Source organism: Gossypium hirsutum, chromosome A08 (assembly GCF_007990345.1).
Source record: "Gossypium hirsutum isolate 1008001.06 chromosome A08, Gossypium_hirsutum_v2.1, whole genome shotgun sequence".
Taxonomy (NCBI): domain Eukaryota; kingdom Viridiplantae; phylum Streptophyta; class Magnoliopsida; order Malvales; family Malvaceae; genus Gossypium; species Gossypium hirsutum.
Genome location: NC_053431.1, coordinates 112,423,226 through 112,444,296, shown reverse-complemented (window position 1 = coordinate 112,444,296; position 21,071 = coordinate 112,423,226). Strand labels below are relative to the sequence as shown.

The following is a 21,071-nucleotide window of genomic DNA, read 5'->3' as shown; positions in this document are numbered from 1 at the left end:
AGTTCGTGTAACTTGAATTATATTCTTAAATGCTTGAAATGTATGTTATTGATGTGAAAATAATTTGAATGTTCATTGTATGAAAATTGATGAAACATTGATATATTTGATAAAAAAGGGAAGAAATCCCGATTGAATGAAAGAAAAATTCGATGGATCTCTGAAAAGGAATTGACGGTAAAAAGGATCTAGCCTGGATAGGTGATCTTATCTTGATATAGCCCTCCCAAAGAATATGTGTAAAATGGATTTAGCCAGGACGGGTAATCCAAATTAGGGTCTGAATTTATCCTGGACTGGTAATTCAGATCCAAGCTCATTAGAGTAATTGTCGTTGCAGGAGATTTAGCCTGCACTGGTAATCCCAACAATACTCTATGAGTTTATATTACAGGGGATTTAGCCTGGACTGGTAATCCCACTATAAGAATGAGGTTCGCGGGAGTGTGCTCTCTGAAATGGAAATGTGCGCACATGAATATGAATTGACGGGCCCGAAAACGTACACTAAAAGTGTACATCTGAAAATCCATCCAAAATTCCAAGAAATTCAACGGGATAAATATGAAAAAAAAATATAAGGGAATGGAAATCATGGTATTGATGAGTTCATCAATCATGGTATATATATTATTGACACATGGAAATTATTGTACTAACTTGAATGTTGAGTTTGTGCATATTAGGGTAGTAATGCATTGAATGGATATTTGAATGTTTATTGCATTGTATTGAAAATATTAGGCAAGTATAATTCTTGTTACATGAGCTTACTAAGCACAAAGTGCTTACCCTATTTCCTTTTTCCCTGTTTTGTAGTGTTAAGAGCTCGGAGGTCAGATTTGGTCGGAGACACATCACACTATCAACTTCAAGATTTTAGTATATCAAGAAACTTTATTTTGGAAATCAATGGTATGTATAAGCTAATAAAGTAAATGTTAACGTGAAATGAATGTAAAGTTAGTCATTGGTATGGTTAACAAACCTGGTTTTGGTATGTGATAATGTCATCTTATAAATATGCGTGAATCTAAATGCGTTAATCTATCTTGAAAATATGTTGAATTGGATTGGTTGATGTGGATTGGTCTCGATTTAATATTGCAGGGAAGGTTAGATATCTATAAAGGGGTTATATTGAGTTAAAAAAAAATTAATTCGTAAACTCCGGTAATACCTTGTACCCTATTCTGGTAATGAATACGGGTAGGGGGTATTACATTTATTGGTATCAGAGCTACGATTTAGCTGGTTCTAGGACCGATGTAGCAAATACGGGATTAGCTATACATGCCATTTAAATTATTATTGATAGTGTGATATCTCCTGACCATTTAAAATGTGTTTTTCTTATAGTAATGTCATCCGACCGAGCTCAATCTGAGGAAGCTGGGAGTCATGCTCCGGCTTTAGTACAAAGAGAAGAAACTAGCAGTAGAAGGCCCGAGACAGAAGGTTGAGGGGAGGAGGCAAAAACGGCCTTCTTTCAAATGATGAATGAATGGTTTAATCAATACTTAAGAACTAACCCTGTAGTGCAGCAAGTTCAAGCTCCCCCTCTTGCTCCTCCACTGGTTCCCGAGATCCCACAGGGTACAGGTTCTGAATCTGTCAGAAAAGAAAAGGCTTCAATAGATAAAATTCAAAAATATAGGACCGAAAAATTCCGAGCAGTAGTTGATGATGATTTCGAACGAGCTGAATTCTGGTTAGAGAATACTACTCGGGTTTTGAAGGAACTATCTTGCACACCAGAAGAATGTCTAAAATGTGCCGTCTCACTGCTAAAAGACACAACTTATCATTAGTAGAATACTAAAGCTTCAGTTGTTCCAAAAGAAGAAATTACATGGAGTTCTTTCAGAATGAATTTAAAAAGAAATATATCAGCCAGAGGTTCCTTAACCAGAAAAGAAAAGAATTTCTTGAGCTGAAATAGGGCAATAGATCGGTATCTGAGTATGAAAGAGAATTTGTTCGATTGAGTAAATATACTCGAGAATGGGTACAGTCAGAAGCTGAAATGTGCAAACGATTCAAAGAATGGTTGAATGAAGACAATAAGCTATTGAACGAAATTCTTGAAATTCGAGAGTTTGATACATTGGCAGAGAGAGCTTATAAAGTAGAAGAATTGAGCAAAGAAAAGAAACAGGCTGAGAGGGAAGCTCAAATTTTTAGTAAAAGACCGATGGGAAAATCCCAGTTTTCCGCTTCAAAAAAATTGAAGAAGTACCAGGATCTTTCTACCTCAACCACTGGTATTCGGGTAGAGAGCGAAGTTCTCAACGCACTAATCCAAGACCTTCCACTCCATCAGTGACCAGTATTGGCAGTGTTGGCACTCCTAAGCCGAGATGTCAGTACTGTAATAAAGCTCATTTTGGTGAATGTCGATTAAAGAGCGGGACTTGTTACCGATGTGGTTCTTTTGACCATTTCCTCAGAGATTGTCCAGAAAGGGGTGAAAAAGAAGCTAAACAGATATCGAAGTCGAGTAATCCAGTTTCGAGAGGTAGACCACCTCGACCATCTGGTAATGTCAGTGGTAGCCGATGAGCTACAAAAGATACTGCAGGCAGTCCTGAGGCACGAGCACCTGCTAGGACATATGCCATTCGTGCCAGAGAAGATGCCTTAGTACCTGATGTTATTATTGGTACATTTTTTTTTACTTAACACTAATATTATTGCATTAATTGATCCCGTTTCTACGCATTCATATATATGTATAAAGCTTGCATGTGTTAAAGATTTATCTATTGAACCTATTGAATTTGTGGTTAAAATCTCGAACCCCCTGGGTCAATTTGTTTTGGTAGATAAAATTTGTAAAAATTGTCCATTGATGGTAAAATGTTATTGTTTCTCGACTGATTTGATGTTACTGTCATTTGATGAATTTGACGTGATATTAGGCATGGATTGGTTAACCCAGCATGATGCAGTAGTAAATTGTAGACAGAAATATATTGTGCTAAAATGTCAGAATGGTGAGTTGCTCTGGGTTAAATCTGATCAGATAAAGGGGTTATCTGATGTGATTTCAGTAATGGCAGGACAGAGGTTTGTCAAAAAAAAGTATGATGCTTACTTGGCTTATGTACTCGACACCAAGGTATCTGAGTCAAAGATACAGGCAGTGCCAGTGGTATGCAAATTTTTCGATGTGTTTCCAGAGGAATACCAGGGTTGCCACCAGAAAAAGAAGTGGAATTTTCTATAGATTTGATTCAGGGAACTACTACGATTTCTATAGCTCCGTACCGGATAGAATTAAAGGAGTTAAAGACACAGTTGCAAGAACTTGTTGACAAGGGTTTTGTCTGACCGAGTCATTCACCTTGGGGTGCTCCGGTTCTATTTTTCAAAAAGAAAGACGGGTCTTTGAGACTATGTATCGACTACCGGTAGCTTAATAAAGTAACCATAAAGAATAAGTACCCATTACCCCAGATTGATGATTTATTTGATCATCTGAAAGGTGCTACAGTGTTTTCAAAGATTGATCTTCGATCATGTTATTATCAGTTCCGGGTAAAGGAGTCAGATGTGCCAAAAACAGCCTTCAGAACCAGGTACAGGCATTATGAGTTTTTGGTTATGCCATTTGCGCTAACTAATGCACCTGCAGTATTCATGGATTTGATGAACCGAATATTCAGATGTACTTAGACAGACTGGTGGTAGTATTCATTGATGATATTTTGGTTTATTCTCAGGATGAAGAAGAACATGCAAAACATTTGAGAATTGTGTTGCAAATTCTGCGAGAGAAGTAGTTATATGCTAAATTCAGTAAATGTGAATTTTGGCTTCGAGAAGTGGGATTTCTTGGACACATTATATCCGCCGAAGGCATTAGGGTAGATCTAAGTAAAATCTCAGCTATTGTCAAATGGAATCCACCGAAAAATGTATCTAAAGTTAGAAGTTAGAAGTTAATGTATCTGAAGTTAGAAGTTTCTTGGGTTTAGCTGGATATTATCGGAGATTTGTACAGGGATTCTCTATGATAGCTTCTCCGATGACTCGATTATTGCAGAAAGATGTAAAGTTCGAGTGGACTGATGAATGTTAGCAGAGTTTCAATCGATTGAAAGATCTACTAACGAAAGCACCTGTATTAGTGCAGCTTGAACCGGGTAAGGAATTTGTTATTTACAGTGATGCCTCATTAAATGGTTTAGGTTGTGTCTTGATGCAAGAAGGTAAAGTAATAGCCTATGCGAAATTTCAATAAAATTCAAATTAATAAGGAGTCCTTATGTCACGTTACCGAGGGCCTCGTTTCAAAAAAATACGCCGTCTGGGGGCTTTACCGGGACTAACTACTAAAAGGCCTAGAGCCGGAAGCGATCTTAGAAACCAATCGCGCCCCGGTAAAAAATCTCAATACCGTATTCGTTTAGAAGAAAAACAAAAATTGTGTTTTCATTATGGCCTTACAGAACGACAATTACTTAAATACGTTCGTATTGCCAGAAAAGCCAAAGGGTCAACAGGTCAGGTTTTACTACAATTACTTGAAATGCGGTTGGATAACATCCTTTTTCGATTGGGTATGGCTTCGACTATTCCTCGAGCCCGTCAATTAGTTAACCATAGACATATTTTAGTTAATGGGCGTACAGTAGATATACCAAGTTATCGCTGCAAACCCCGAGATATTATTTCAGCGAGGGATGAACAAAAATCTAGAACTCTGATTCAAAATTATCTTGATTCATCCACCAATGAGGAATTACCAAAACATTTGAGCTTTCACACATTACAATATAAAGGGTTAGTCAATCAAATAATAGATAGGAAATGGGTTGGTTTGAAAATAAATGAATTGCTTGTCGTAGAATATTATTCTCGTCAGACTTAAACCTAACTAAAATAACAAAACAAGGGTTCTGCCCCCTTTTCACCTGAGTTAAGGTTAAGTAAAGGAAGACAGGGGAATGGGTTTGATTCGGAGATTTTTCTCCTATTCATGTATGATAGATACGTAAGGAGATTTTCATCCCCTGTATGCTATTTTACGTATTCCATATTAAAAAGGAATTGGGAATAGAGAATCTATACTAAAGAAGGGTCTAATTCTTTAGTATATGTTCTTATTTGATACATTGTAGTCAGTTACATTGGCGAATTAGGTGAAGGTGCGGAAAGAGAGGGATTCGAACCCTCGGTAAACAAGAGTCTACATAGCAGTTCCAATGCTACGCCTTGAACCACTCGGCCATCTCTCCTACATAATTATTATGGCCGATACCCCGAGCGAATAGCGAGTTACTCATATTAGATTGTTCGATGGGTACGAACAATATCAATTCTAACTAGGAAACTTGCTATAAAAATAGAAAACTTTTCATCACTTTTTTTTATCACTTTTTCTTTAGCCTCCTCGAAGAATTTTTAAAAAATGGAATGGGTCTACTTTTATGTTATTTCGTACTGTACACTTCCTTTGTTTGTGAGATCATTTTATTTTCTCACGAGGGGTAATGAAAAGAGTTATAGAATGGATTGCTACCTATGCCTAGATCGCAGATAAATGGAAATTTTATTGATAAGACCTTTTCAATTGTAGCCAATATCTTATTACGAATAATTCCGACAACTTCAGGAGAAAAAGAGGCATTTACTTATTACAGAGATGGTGCGATTTGATTATTATTATATATATATATTACTTTATTCTCTTTATTCTTTATTTATTATTTACTTTTTTATTTACTTTACCACTCTCAGTCTTAGGAAAAAGACACATTATTCAGAATAGAAAAAAGGCTATTGAAAACAAAAAAGAAATCTACGCTTGTTGAAGGTGAAGTTTATAAATAAAGCAATTCCTTCTGTCGTGTATCCCCGATTAATGCAACCTCAGATGCTTCAATTGTTGATTCGAGTATTGAGCGAAAGGTTACACCTATGGGTCTGTATTGTGGGTCAACCCTACTACACTAGTACCAATAGGCGGCATAGAGGAAGAAGCACTACGCCTAGGAATCAACAACACGAAAACTTTGTTATTAATGATTCCCTTTCTTTATCGGGATCGGAACTAAGAGAAATGGTTGGGACAACAAACATCCATCTTGTTTGTACTTTGGATACCCATATAACCATCGAAGATTGTTGAAGTGACTAATTCCTGGAAATTAAGGAGCGTTGAGAACAAAGAAATTGTTGGAGTTTACTTTTTTATCTAGTACGAACACGCTTGATGGTAAGAAAAGATCTTTTGCAAGAGGGTTGGCTAGAGATTTCTTGTAAAAACATTAGCCCCGCTCAGTTCATAATGACAATATTTCGACCTTTTTTTAATTCCATGGATTATTCTCATTATGCACATAAAGGAGGAGCCGTATGAGGTGAAAATCTCATGTACGGTTTTGGAACGGAGAATTCTTTGAATCGAATGACGACCGTAACGGATGTCGGCTCAATCCAAAGGAAATTATGTGGAGGCCTTACAGAATTATTATGAAGCTATGCGACTAGAAATTGATCCCTATGATCGAAGTTATATACTATATAACATAGGCCTTATCCACACAAGTAATGGAGAGCATACAAAAGCTTTAGAATATTATTTTCGAGCACTAGAACGAAACCCGTTCTTACCACAAGCTTTTAATAATATGGCTGTGATCTGTCATTACGTGCGACTATCTCCACTATAGAAATAAAAAAAGGAAAGAAAGAGCAAATACGCTAGTAAATAAATACGCTAGTAAATAAACACGCTAGTAAATAAAATACTAGAAAAAAAATAGGCTTTCTACATATTGCATCGTCCAAAAAATGATTTTTATCAGCTGTAACAAAAAAAGAAACTTCATAGAAGTCGAAATATGAAGAAATATATATGCCTAGATACTTTATTCTATGGATAAAGATCTAATTGATAGAGGAAGCACCGTAAAGATCAATTAGCGAGGTTTTGAGCCGATACAATAAATAAGAACTGCTTATTTATGTCATGATATGAGATAAAAATTAGGAATCGACTTATGTAATAGAGCCGATCCCCTAAGTTATTGAGCAGCGGTGTAGCATCAGATCCCAAAGACAGTAAGTCTTTTTTATGAGGAAGAAGTCTTTTTCAAGGATTCTATATAAATTTCTATATGATATGAAACCGAGATAGTTACCTTTCAGAAAAATCTAACGGACGACAGCCCCGAAATGCCTATGCTTTATTTTTCTGAAGGTGGGAGAAAAGATAAAACTTATTATTAATTTAATCCAAATTAGAGTTTGAAACTCATGTAATTAACCCCTTTTGGTTAACCCGAGACAAATCAATAGATCTATGAGAAATCTCATTCAATTGGATATATGGTAGGGTAAAAAAATGGGATACCAAAAGAATTGACTGCCGAGCCGTATGAGGTAGGAAACTCTCAAGTACGGTTCTAAGGGAAGGAATTGAACCGCCTATTTCGACCGGGGAGAACAGGCCATTCGACAGGGGGATTCTGAAATAGCGGAGGCTTGGTTCGATCAAGCCGCTGAGTATTGGAAACAGGCTATAGCGCTTACTCCTGGTAATTATATTGAAGCGCAGAATTGGTTAAAGATCACGCGGCGTTTCGAATAAGAACAAGAGCTCTCTGTTTATTTATTATTATTTTAGTTTTAGGATTCGAAATTCGAATTAGATATTAGAGAATTCTATTTAATTCTATTTCTATTTAATTTCTATTAAATCCATTTATTTAATATTAATATTTAATTTAATTAAATAAATTACGGTACTATTTAAATTATTAAATTCGATTTTCTAGTCAATTTGAATATTTAAATTAAATAGTAAAAAATATTAATTTAATTGGAATTGTTAATTGTGTAATGGTTTGGTTTTGTTGGACCCATGGGTCAAATAAAACGGAGCATTTCTCTCTTTGGGAAAAACCAATCAAAGAATTTCATTATATCCTTTCTCAAATCGTTCAAGACAACTTAAACCACATGAAAGAAATTACCCAGTACATGATCTTGAATTAGCTGCTATTGTATTTGCGCGGAAGATATGGCGGCATTACTTGTACAGTGAGAAATGTTATATTTATACTGATCATAAAAGCTTAAAATATTTAATGACTTAGAAAGATTTGAATTTGAGACAGCGTAGGTGGCTTGAACTGATAAAGGACTATGATTTGATTATTAATTACCATCCGGGTAAGGCTAATGTTGTAACTGATGCTTTGAGCCAGAAATCTCTGTTTGCTTTACAAGCTATGAATACCCAGTTATCGTTGACTGATGATGGTTCAATCCTAGCTGAATTGAGAGCTAAACCGACATTTCTACAACAAATATGTGAAGCTCAGAAGAATGATGAGAAGTTACAGGTTAAACAGCACAGTGTGAGTCAGGAAATGATTCTGAATTTCAGATTGGTTCTGATGATTGTTTATTATTTAGAGGTAGGGTATGTGTACCTTAGAATTCAGAGCTCATACAGAAGATACTAGCGAGGCTCACAGAGGTACTAACGCGAGGCTCACAGCGGTACTATGTCTGTACATCCGGGAAGTAATAAAATGTATAATGATCTAAAAAAGATGTACTGGTGGTCGGGAATGAAACGTGATATCTCTGAGTTTGTATCAAGGTGTTTAATATGTTAGCAAGTTAAAGCTGAACATCAGGTACCTTCGGGGTTACTTCAGCCAATTACTATACCGGAATGGAAATGGGAAAGAATCATTATGGGTTTTGTATCGGGGTTACCGTTTTCTCCGAGGAAAAAAAGATGCTATTTGGGTGATTGTTGACCGATTGATAAAGTCAGCGCACTTTATTCCCATACGGATAGATTATTCTTTAGATAAACTAGCTGAACTATACATATCAGAGATTGCCAGGCTACATGGAGTGCCTATCTCCATTATATCAAATAGAGATCCCCGATTTACGTCTCGTTTCTGGGACAAATTGCAAGAAGCCTTGGGTACTCAGTTGTATTTCAGCACTGCATTTCATCCTCGGACAGATGGTCAATCTGAGCGTGTAATTCAAGTATTGGAAGATATGCTCCGATGTTGTATACTAGAGTTTGAAGGTAATTGGGAGAGGTATCTACCTTTGATTGAATTTGCTTACAATTAGAGGTGTTCAATCGGTTAACTGACCTGTTAACCGACCAAAATAACATTAATCGAATTAACCGACCTTTCAAAATTTTTAACCGTTAACCGAACCAAAATTTTTTCAAAAAAATTAACCAAACCGAAAATTATATGTTTTTTAATTTTTGGTTAAAATAAGTATAAAATTAACCGAATTACCCGAATTACCCGAATTAACCGAATTATTTGTATAAAATTATATGCTTTTTTTTAGTTTTAGTTTTAGATTTTTATTTTTATTTATTAAATTATTTGTAATTTTTATGATTGGGTTAGGTGATTGGGTGGTTAACCGACCGATTAACCGAATCCGGTCAGTTAACCAAATTTTTTCGGTTTTACCCAAATTTTGCACACCGTACTTACAATAACAGTTATTAGTCCAGTATTAAACTGGATCCGTATGAAGCTTTGTTTGGTAGAAAATGTAGAACACCATTATATTGAACAGAGCTCAGTGAAAGAAAGATACATGGGGTTGATTTGATCCGGGAAACAGAAGAAAAAGTAAAGGTTATTCAGGATAGTCTAAAAGTAGCTTCCGATCGTCAAAAATCATATGCCGACCTTAAACGAAAAGAGATTGAATTTCAAGTCGGTGACAAGGTATTCATGAAAGTGTCTCCTTGGAAGAAAGTTCTCCGATTCGGTCGAAAGGGTAAATTGAGTCTAAGATTTATCGGGCCATATGAAATCATAGAAAGAATTGGATCGATCGCTTATCGATTGGCATTACCACCGGAACTTGATAGAATCCATAATGTTTTTATGTATCTATGTTACGACGATATCGATCAGATCCTTCACATGTTATTTCTCCGACAGAAGTGGAGATTCAACCGGATATGACTTATAGTGAAGAACCGATCAAGATATTGACACAGGAGATGAAGAACCGATCAAGATATTGACACAGGAGACAAAGGAGCTTAGAAATAAAAAGATAAATTTGGTGAAAGTATTGTGGCAAAAGCACGAGATTGAGGAAGAGACATGGGAACTGGAGGAGGCAATGAGGAAACAATACCCAAACCTCTTTACTGGTAAGATTTTCGAGGATGAAAATCCTTAAAGGGGGGGAGAGTTGTAATAGCCTGAATTCAAGGTTATCAGAACAGTGGTTTCGTAACCACAAATCCGATTTAAAGAGAAATTTATTTCAATATTTTTCATGAATATTTATATAATAGGAAAATCGTATGAAAATATCGATAAAATTTTTTTACCGATTTAGTGGTTAGTTAGAAAAAGGGAATTATTGAAGGAATTGGGTAAAAACAAAGTATCGAGGCCTTGATCTCGTAAAAATGAGTAGGAAATATTTTTATAAATATTTATAAAATGTTAGTGATGTGGTATTAAAATTTTGTTAGAAAATTGTAACGTTTGGGTAGGTAATTAAATGAAAATGACTAAATTGGAAAAGGTGTAAAAGTTGCTAGAATGATTAAATAGCTTGTCTTATGAGAAAGGATTTAAAAGGAAATTAGACCCAAAATTTATTTGAGCTGGACAGCAAGGAAAAGAAATCAGCAGGAAAATTGATGATTTAAGGACCAAATTGTGAAAATATTTGATTTAAGGAAAAGAAATTGATTTTTAGGACCAAATTGTGAAAATATTTGGAATTAAAGTCTAGTGCTGAAATTATGATTTCCAAAGGTTTTAAACTAGTTTAAGGTGATAGAATAAAGTGTTAATTGAGAAAAATCAGCTCAATTGAGAGGCTAATTGAGTAGGGACGGAATTATTATTTATTAAAAGCCTAGGGGAAAAATGGTAATAAACAGCTTGCACTAAAACAATTTTGGGCAGCAGCAGTAAACTAACTTTGAAAAATCACCATAATTTGTATAAATAGAATTAGAAGATGAAAAAAAAATGAAATTAAAGCTTATTAAGTCTAATTTCTCATAGTAGAAACATGTAAACAATGGATTTGTCAATCTTAAGATATAATGAATTTTGTGAGACAATGTCAGAATGAATTCGAGTTCCCCTGTTCTGACTTTGAAAAATCATAAAAATTGAATAAAAATAATTAGGGGCTTAAATTTATTTTTCTAGAATCCTGAATAAGTCTATTTTTAAGAGAAATAAATGAGAACATCATTCGAATCCTGTATGAAGAGATAATTAATTTTTAGTGAAGAGAGGTCAGAACTGGTGGACAGCAGAATGAGGGTGACTTTAAAGAATAAAATGTACTTATTGGCTAAACTAAAAATTCTTAAAATTTTATGGTAGGAATATATGTGAGTCAAGTTTAGGAAAAATTATCGGATCTTAATTTGGAGTTCTGTATCTCAAGATAAAAATAATTTAGTGACTATGACTTAAGTAGACAACTTTGAATGAACTATAAATAATAGTTGAATTATAGAGAATGTTGCATATGAACATGAAATGTATTAAATTGATAATTAAATTTATTTATTTAGATCTAGAAAATTCAAGTACGAAGCTAGATCGAGGAAAAGAAAAAGTTCGGGATCAGTTGATTTGTGTATACGAACAAGTATCGAGGTAAGTTCGTGTAACTTGAATTATATTCTTAAATGCTTGAAATGTATGTTATTGATGTGAAAATAATTTGAATTTTCATTGTATGAAAATTGATGAAACATTGATATATTTGATAAAATTGGGAAGAAATCTCGGTTGAATAAAAGGAAAATTCGATGGATCTCTGAAAAGGAATTGACAGTAAAAAGGATCTAGCCTGGACGGGTGATCCTATCTTGATATAGCCCTCTCGAAGAATATGTGTAAAATAGATTTAGCCCGGACGAGTAATCCAAATTAGGGTCTGAATTTAGCTTGGACTGGTAATTCAGATCCAAGCTCATTAGAGTAATTGTCGTTGCAGGGGATTTAGCCTGGACTGGTAATCCTGACAATACTCTATGAGTTTATATTACAGGGGATTTAGCCTGGACTGGTAATCCTGCTGTAAGGATAAGGTTCGCGGGAGTGTGCTCTCTGAAATGGAAATGTGCGCACATGAATATGAATTGACGGGCCCGAAAATGTACGCTAAAAGTGTACCTCTGAAAATCCATCGAAAATTCCAAGAAATTCAACGGGATAAATATGAAAAAAAATATAAGGGAATGGAAATCATGGTATTGATGAGTTCATCAATCATGGTATATATATTATTGACACATGGAAATTATTGTACTAACTTGAAAGTTGAGTTTGTGCATGTTAGGGTAATAATGCATTGAAAAGATATTTGAATGTTTATTGCATTGTATTGAAAATATTAGGTAAGTATAATTCTTGTTACATGAGCTTACCAAGCACAAAGTGCTTACCCTATTCCCCTTTTCCCTGTTTTGTAGTGTTAAGAGCTCGGAGGTCAGATTTGGTCGGAGACACATCACACTATCAACTTCAAGATTTCGGTATATTAAGAAACTTTATTTTGGAAATCAATGGCATGTATAAGCCAATAAAGTAAATGTTAACGTGTAATGAATGTAAAGTTAGTCATTGGTATGGTTAACAAACCTGATTTTGGTATGTGATGATGTTATCTTATAAATATGCGTGAATCTTTATGCGTTAATCTATCTTGAAAATATGTTGAATTGGATTGGTTGATGTGGATTGGTCTCGGTTTAATATTGTAGGGAAGGTTAGATATCTATAAAGGGGTTATATTGAGTTAAAAAAATTAATTTTTAAACTCCGGTAATACCTCGTACCCTATTCCGGCAATAAATAAGGGTTTGGGGTATTACACATGGCATATAGCCAACCATGCATGACAAACAAACATAATCACATTTTCACATCATAAGCAATAAATCATAACTTGACTAGCTATACTTACAAGCCATAATCAATATGAGCCACATCTCATAGCCATATACAATAGCTCAAAATAGGCAAATACATTTGACCAAATCATAATAACACATGTCATAGAACTAGGTCCCTATACATGCCACTCACTTGATAATTCTAACATATGTAACAATATTCCAAAGGTATTGGCTTGATAATGTGATGCTACCTCCTACGATCTCCAGCCCTGAGCTGACCTGACAACACTAAAAGAAATGAAACGGAGGGAGTAAGCTTAAAGCTTAGTAATTCCATATGAAAATAATAAGCAAATTATCAACATGATTCTATGGAAATATAATCATAATTACACTTTTACTTATTTTCTGGTCATGCTATTTTCTCGAGTCATAGTTACTAAATTATTTATATCTAGAGCTACTGAACTCTAAATTAAGAGATGTAAATTTTTCCTGAAGTTAGACTCATATATCTTTTTACCATAAAATTTCCAGAATTTTTGGTTGATAAAATTTAATTTATACATATTTTTATCCCATGCTTAGCACATTTATGGATGATTTCTCCTTAGATTTGGTGAATTTGATGCTCTTAATTCTTTAATTTCATGTTTTATACTTAGGTGAGCATAGGAGAGTAAAAAGAGCGAGAAATGGGCCGAAAATAGAGAAAATTGACCCACGTGGGAAATCAACACGGCCTGGACTTCCTTACACGGATGTGTCACACGGCCGTGTCCATTTGGCAGGATCAAAGCACGACTTACACGGGTAGACAACACGCCCGTTCCTATTCAACAGCCTTAACCACGGGCTGAAGTAATCGCACACGGGTGTGTCACACGGGCATGTCCCTGCAGAGCCTAAGTATAGTCCTATTCGAAAAAGGCCATTTTTGAGGGCTCTTAAGCATTCTAAAGCCTATTTAAACACTTGATGAGGCACTTAGAAAAGACACACGGAGTAGGAGGCAAGGAATTACTCAAGGAAAGCCGATTAGTCTATCTTAGAAGCCGAATTCATCGTCAAGACTGAATATCTCCCTTCAATTTCCATTCAGGGGTTTTGGGTTTTCTTTATGTTTTGTATTCATTATTCTTCTGAGATGTTTTCTTCTATAATTATGAACTAAACCCCCTAAATACCTAAGGGGAATGAAACCTAAGACGGATCTTGTTATTATTATCTGAATTGTATGATAAATATTTGACTTGTTCTTAATTATGTGTTCTTAATTCTTGTTTTAATATTCTAGGATATTATTCAAGTTAATGCTCTTATTCAGAGGAGGAAAAGACCCTGTCTAAGAGTAAATTTGTCTTAATTAAGCGGAGTTGATTGCACGCCTAGAGATAGGGTGATAAGATTTTGCCGGATTAGGGTGAAACCTAATAAGGGGATCCATAGATCGAGTTAATGCAGCACTATGACGTTAATTAGAAATAGATTTCAATTAATCAACTTAGGGTTAGACGTTATTAGTCTCAAGAGAGATAACAATATAACTTTGGGATTTCTATGGATCAAGTCAAATAAATAAATCGTCTGACTCAGAGTCAAATAACAAGTGAAGTCTAGGTGGATTTTTCCTTGGGTATTGTCTTAATCAATCGAGTTTTCTCAAAAGCTTTTCCCCAATTTTTTCTCTGTGCATCCTTAGTTTAGTTAAGTAGTTTAGATAAACAAACCCCTTAATTTTTAGGCTAGATAATAAAAAGAAAGTAATTATTAGTACTCTTGGTTCCTTTGGGTTCGACAATCCGGTCTTGCTAAAGCTATACTACTGTTCGATAGGTACACTTGCCTTCATCGTGATAATAGTTAGTTTCAAGAATGATTAATTATAAATTTTTAAAACCTGTTATGAATATCACGTATCAATGGTCTAGCCAATAAGTATAGTTTATTCTTTAAAGTTACCCCTGTTCTACTGTTTGACAGCTTTGACCTTTCTTTACTAAAAATTGATTATCTCATAGTACGGGTTTCGATCAATGTTCCTGTCTATTTCTATTGAAAATAGACTCATTAAGGATTTTAAACATGTAAATTATAACCCATAGTTATTTTTGAACAATTTTTAATGATATTTCCAAGTCAAAATAAGGGATCCTGAAATCATTCTAACATTGTCTCACAAAACTCAAATATCCCATAATATGATATTCTTTTGCTTACACCATTTCCTTTATATGAAAATAGACTCAAAAAGATTTAATTTTATATCTTATTCAACCTTTAATTTGATTTCCACGATTTTTGGTGATTTTTCAAATTTATACAATTGCTGCTGTCCAAAACTGTTTTATTACAAATTTCACTCTTACATAATTTCACTTACTCTATTTCATCTTACCGAAAGTTCGCTCAACAATCGAGCACATTGCTCATAAATTTCCACAAACATATACCTGCACTTAATCATCACATGGTTATATTCACATGTATTTTCTCTTAGTCGATTTCCCGTTGAACTCATCGGAATAATAATAGATACACGGTTGCCTGCACATATTACCACCCTTGTAACTGAAGCTGTCTGGTACGCATAGTAGCCTGCACTTAGTACTACACATGCGACCAACAATCCAGTACACGTAATAGCCTGCACTTAGTACTACACATGCGACCTAACTATCTGGTACACGTAGTAACCTGCACTTAGTACTACATACGTGACCTAAAACCATCTTAAACACATAGTAGCCTACACATAGTACTACACATGTGCTCTCACAATGGATCATTTGTATCATTTCTATTCTGAAGGTTCAACTGAGAAATTTCTCACTTTACAACATTTAACAAACTCATTCATAGTCTATTTCGATTCGTAATTTACATCAAATGATCATTCTATAGCAGCCACATCTCATATAATAACGAAATATAATAACATAAAAAGAATCGATATATTATTTACATACAAACTTACCTCGAATGTGAGCACGGCTTTTTATTCCGATTTAGTCCACAATCCCAGTCATTCCCAATCTATGCCTAAATCTCATTTTCCTTGATCTATAATATCAAATTTAGTTTAATAATTAGTCACATTATTCATATGAGTCCAAAAATCATATTTTTACAAATTTTTATTTTGACCCCTAAACTTTCACATATTTTCACTTTTACCTCAAGACTCGTAAAATGATTTTTATCCAATTTCCTTGCACTTTAAGCCTAGCTGAACATTTTCATAACTATAGAAGCCCCTAATTTCCACTAAATCACACTTTTCTGACAAATTTTGTAACTTTTGCAAAATGGTCCTTTGATAATTTCTCCAAAAATCACTTAGTAAAAGTCATTTATTACACACCGAGCATTTATTTTCTACCATTAGACATCAATAAACGCGTATGTCATCCACGGGTGAATTTTTAAACACAAACCCTAGCTCAAAATATGGGTAGAAATGAGTAGATCTTGTTACGAGGATTTCAAAATGTAAAAATCATTAAAAACGGGGCTAGAATAGAGTTACAATCGAGCTTGGAAGCCTGAAAAACCCTAAATATGTCTTCTCCATGCAAGTTTCGGCCATGGGGTAGAAGATGGACAAAAATTGGCTTTTAATTTTGTTTTTAATTCATTTTAATTACTAGATTACCAAAATGCCCCTAACTTAAAAATATTCTATTTCACTCATTTCATGTCCATTTTTGTTCAAAAAATTATCCAATGGTCTAATTACCATTTAAGGGCCTCCAATTTAAAATTTCATAACAATTAGACACCTATAACATGTAGAACTCAACTTTTGCACTTTTTACAGTTTAGTCATTTTGACCAAATAGAGTGTCCAAACGTCAAAATTTTTAAATGAAATTTCCATGAAATCATCCCGTGAAATTGTAGACCATAAAAATATAATAAAAATAAATTTTACTGTGTCAAATTTATGGTCCCGAAACCACTGTTCCGACTAGGCCCTAATTCGGGATGTTACATGTGCATCCTTTCTTTGTCACATCCCAAAAACTGGATTAGTAGAAATTGGGTTAATGAATCGACAGTGGTCAGGCTTTATTTTTTTTTAGCGATTGAGTAGTGGTGGAGCTGTCATTGTTGATCAGTGTTCTAGTTCCTTCCCTCTCATTATTTTCTAAATAATTCAACTTAAGTACAATTTCTAATAATTCATTCTAATCATAGCCAACATAAACGTTTGGGCCTTAAATCAAGCTTTTGAGATCCTACAAACAATTTAAAAGCAACCAGGGATAAATTTGAATTGATTAGAAAATTTGGGGAAAAGCATGAAAACTAGAAAAACAGAGGTCACATGGCCGTGTGACATAGCCCAGATCGTGTGGACATTCGGAGTAGAGAAACATGACCGTGTCTGCTTGTGTGAGTATTCGAAATAAGGCTACACGATCCTGTTGCAGACCGTGTAACAAACTATTTTGAGATACATGGCCGTGTTATAGACCGTGTCTCAAACCGTGTGAAACCTGTGTATATTCGAAGTTGAGTCACACGACTATCTCGCAGGTTGTGTGCCAGACCGTGTAACAAACTGTTTTGAGGCACATGGCCGTGTTATAGACTGTGTCCCAGACTGTGTGAAACCTGCACCTCAAATATAAATGACACACAGCCGTGTGAGGTGACTATGTGTGACACACGGGCGTGCAATAGCCCATGTGCTACCAAAATAGCCCATAAAACAAGTCATTTCTATATCAAACCTTGCCCAACAAGGAATCCGTTGATGAATCCGCCTGTCTCCGAGGTATCTATTCTTTTCTTACTATAATACCTTGTTTTGACTGTATCGCACTATATATCATTTAATAACTGAATAGATCCCCTATCTTTGGTTCAAATCGAATTTGAAATGGAGGAATTTCAAGTATATTTAGAACTAAATAGATCCCGCCGACACAATTTCCTATACCCATTTACACATGCATTCAATTGACCAAACTACTCATTAAACACTCACAAAACATGCCAAATCAATCAACCTATAACTTCTAACCAATATGCCATTTAAAGGTACCTCAATTCATGCCAACTTCAGCTCACATTATAACCTAAACTTACATCATCACATTTACAAACCATTCATCTATTTTAGTCACATATGACCATACCTCAAGTCATATATTTACAAATTCAAAAGTAACCAAAGGCATATTCATACTAAGCATTTCAAGTCCAACAAACATATATTCAAAGAAATAACCAAACCTAGTGGACTAAATAACATTAATCACAACACCTATTACATTAAGCCTTATACTTGCAATTTATAATTATAGCTAAATTATTCAAAAACTACCAAATTGATTGCTGGATAGTGTGATAGGACTCCGACAAGGTTTCAACTGATCGAGCTTCCGATGATCTACAAAATAGAGGAGAACAACTAGAGGAGAACAACTACGTAAGCAACTAGTGCTAAGTAAGCTCGTATAAGAGAAACTTAAACTTACTGTTCCTCAACATTTAACCATTCAACCATGCTCATTAAATCGTACAAGTACTTAACTTTTCTATTCACAACAATCCACATCATTAGTTGAGAGTTTAAAAATACAACATCAAAGAACATGACATATATCATGAAATGAAGTGGATTCCTTCATCTTTCTCACATGATTGATTAGTAATCTTTTCCATACCATTTTATAAGATAATTAACAATAATTGCTTTGTATTCATGCCTTTCCATTAACCTTTACTTACCCGTTAAACCATATAGAATTACGCTGGATACTCGAGAATGCTCACACATAGTGTGCCTTTTCAGGTAATCATATCCTTTTCAATAACGCTCACACAAGCTGTGAAATGGGCTTGCTTATAAGAGTTGTGGATAAAAATATTAGCTACACGATGCTGCTTATACGAGCTGTGGAGAGTCTGTAACAAATGCAGTACCTTAGCCATCAGTAGGACATCAGAGACCAATACCTGAAACCGTATAAACCCTAATGACATGCCATTTGTATCCTAAGGATTCTTAAGGTTCAGATGGGATTATTTAACTGTCAATTATTCAAAATATCGTGATATTGTCAAGTCAAGTTATATTTAAAATATTATAAAGAATAATCAATTCAAACAATTATTAATAAGATTATAACTCATACAAACTTACCTCGATAACTATGGTTGCAAAAGCAAAGTTGTAAACTAGTCTGTGGATTTAGCTTTTCCTCGATTTAAATCTGATTGTTGCATATCTTAATCTAAATAATAATTTCATTCAATTAAGTAATTCAAATAACTTCGGATATCCAATTCAAACCTATAATCCATATTAATATAAAATTATGAAATTACCCCTAATATTTTAACTTTTATACAATTTAGTCCCTATGCCCAAACTTGCAAATCCACCATTTTTCTAGCAAAAACATACTAGTTGGTTTTCCCTTGGGTTTATACCAATCCACATTTTTCCTCAATTCACCCAATTTGCATGGAATTTTGCTTTTTTAACTAATTAACCCTTAAACACAAATTAATCAAAAATCACTTAACAAAATAAGTTTATTTAACAACCAAGTTCGATAATCTATCAATTAAACTGAAAACACATTAAAATTCATCCATAGTAAGTCCCTCAACCTTTAACAGTTCTGCAAATTAACCTCTGAACTAGCTAGACTAAGCTAAAACGAGCTAAAAAAACATAAAAATCATTAAAAACAGACATTGAAAACATACCATGCAATTATTCTAGCTTGGTCAAAAGCTTCACACCTCCTCTAATGGCTTTTCAATTTTTTCAATACCAAAATGAAAAAGACAATGATTTTTAGTTAGTTTAATTTTACGTTTATTTAGTAAATTACCAACTTAACCTTTAATAATCATAAAAATTTCACTAAAATCAATCCATAACCTTCTACTAACTTGGAGTATGGTAATATTACCAACTAAATCCTTTAACTTAAATTTATAAAGCCATTTAATCCATTTAATTAATAGAAACTATCTTTTTTTTATCTTTCATGATTTGGTCTTTTTTACCTAATTAACCATTTAAACTTCAAAATTTCTTAACGAAAATTTAATATGACCTTAAAATAACCCTTTGGATATTAAATAAACAATTAAATATTTACCCACTCATCGGAATTGTGGTCTCAAAACCACTATTTTCGACACCACTAAAAATAGACGGTTACATATTGTGTCAAATTTGAATGTTGTTATGACTTGGTACATACTTTATACCTATTTTTAAGTAATTATTGAGGTATGAATTAGTAATGATAGAGTTGGATATAAAGTCTATGCTTAAGTAGTTGAAAATGGTACGTTATAGTGTATGGTATAAAATATGCATGTGGTATTTGATATGGTGTATGTATATGTAAATTTGGCATTGTCAAAGTTAGAAATTGGCAAATAACTTTATGGAATGTTATGGCATTTGAATAGGTGACTTAGGTTGATATGAAATTTATTAATGAATGTTAAATGTTGGGTATGTTTAAATGGTATGAAATGGTGCCAAATTGAGGCAAATTAGATTGGTTGATTTTGGAAACGGTTAAATGAATATTTTAGTATGTGTACTGGTTGATTTTGTGCGGGTTAAGTGTGCAAGTAAGTATCGTTTATGCATATTGTTAAATTTGGCATGAAAAATGTACCAAAATTTGATTTTTTTTTATTACCATTTGTCTCAAAGGTATTAGTACATTAAGTAAGGGTATCAGTACTATAACAACTCATTTTTCAGTTGTGCCGGAAATAGTAATTTCAGGACCACAATTCTGATGAGAGGGTCATGATTTATTTAATATTTATGAGTTAAATATAGTATAATAGCGAATCATGAATTAATAGATTTTATTAATTGGTAAGTTGGTCAAGGTACAAGTGATACGAACCAAATGTCAAAACCCCCTTATTAATAGATTTTATTAATTGGTTTTGGAAAATGAGGTATCAAGACTCCCTTTTTGTAAATCGAACCCGTGAATATTTTATAAAATATCTAAGGAACTGATATATAGGTGAATTGAAGTTAATTCAAAAAATTTAGTGTTTGGATAGTTAATTATGGAAAAATGACCAAATCATAAAAATGTAAAAATTAATCGATATTGATTTTTAGTAACTAAATGGCTTAATTAATAAGTGATTA

At 33.9% G+C, this 21,071-nt stretch overlaps 1 protein-coding gene and 1 non-coding gene across 2 annotated transcripts; one reads left to right on the top strand and one right to left on the bottom strand.

The window, feature by feature from the left end:
* The first annotated feature begins 4,238 nt into the window (after positions 1-4,238).
* LOC121204614 (photosystem I assembly protein Ycf3) lies at positions 4,239-7,657 on the top strand. Its single transcript, XM_041074811.1, has 3 exons — positions 4,239-5,653; positions 6,430-6,659; positions 7,448-7,657. The coding sequence occupies exons 1-3, from the start codon at positions 5,530-5,532 to the stop codon at positions 7,598-7,600; spliced, it is 507 nt and encodes a 168-aa protein (XP_040930745.1). The 5' UTR covers positions 4,239-5,529; the 3' UTR covers positions 7,601-7,657.
* TRNAS-GGA (transfer RNA serine (anticodon GGA)) lies at positions 5,157-5,243 on the bottom strand. Its single transcript has one exon. It is a non-coding gene; the product is annotated as a tRNA-Ser (tRNA).
* Positions 7,658-21,071: the final 13,414 nt, after the last annotated feature.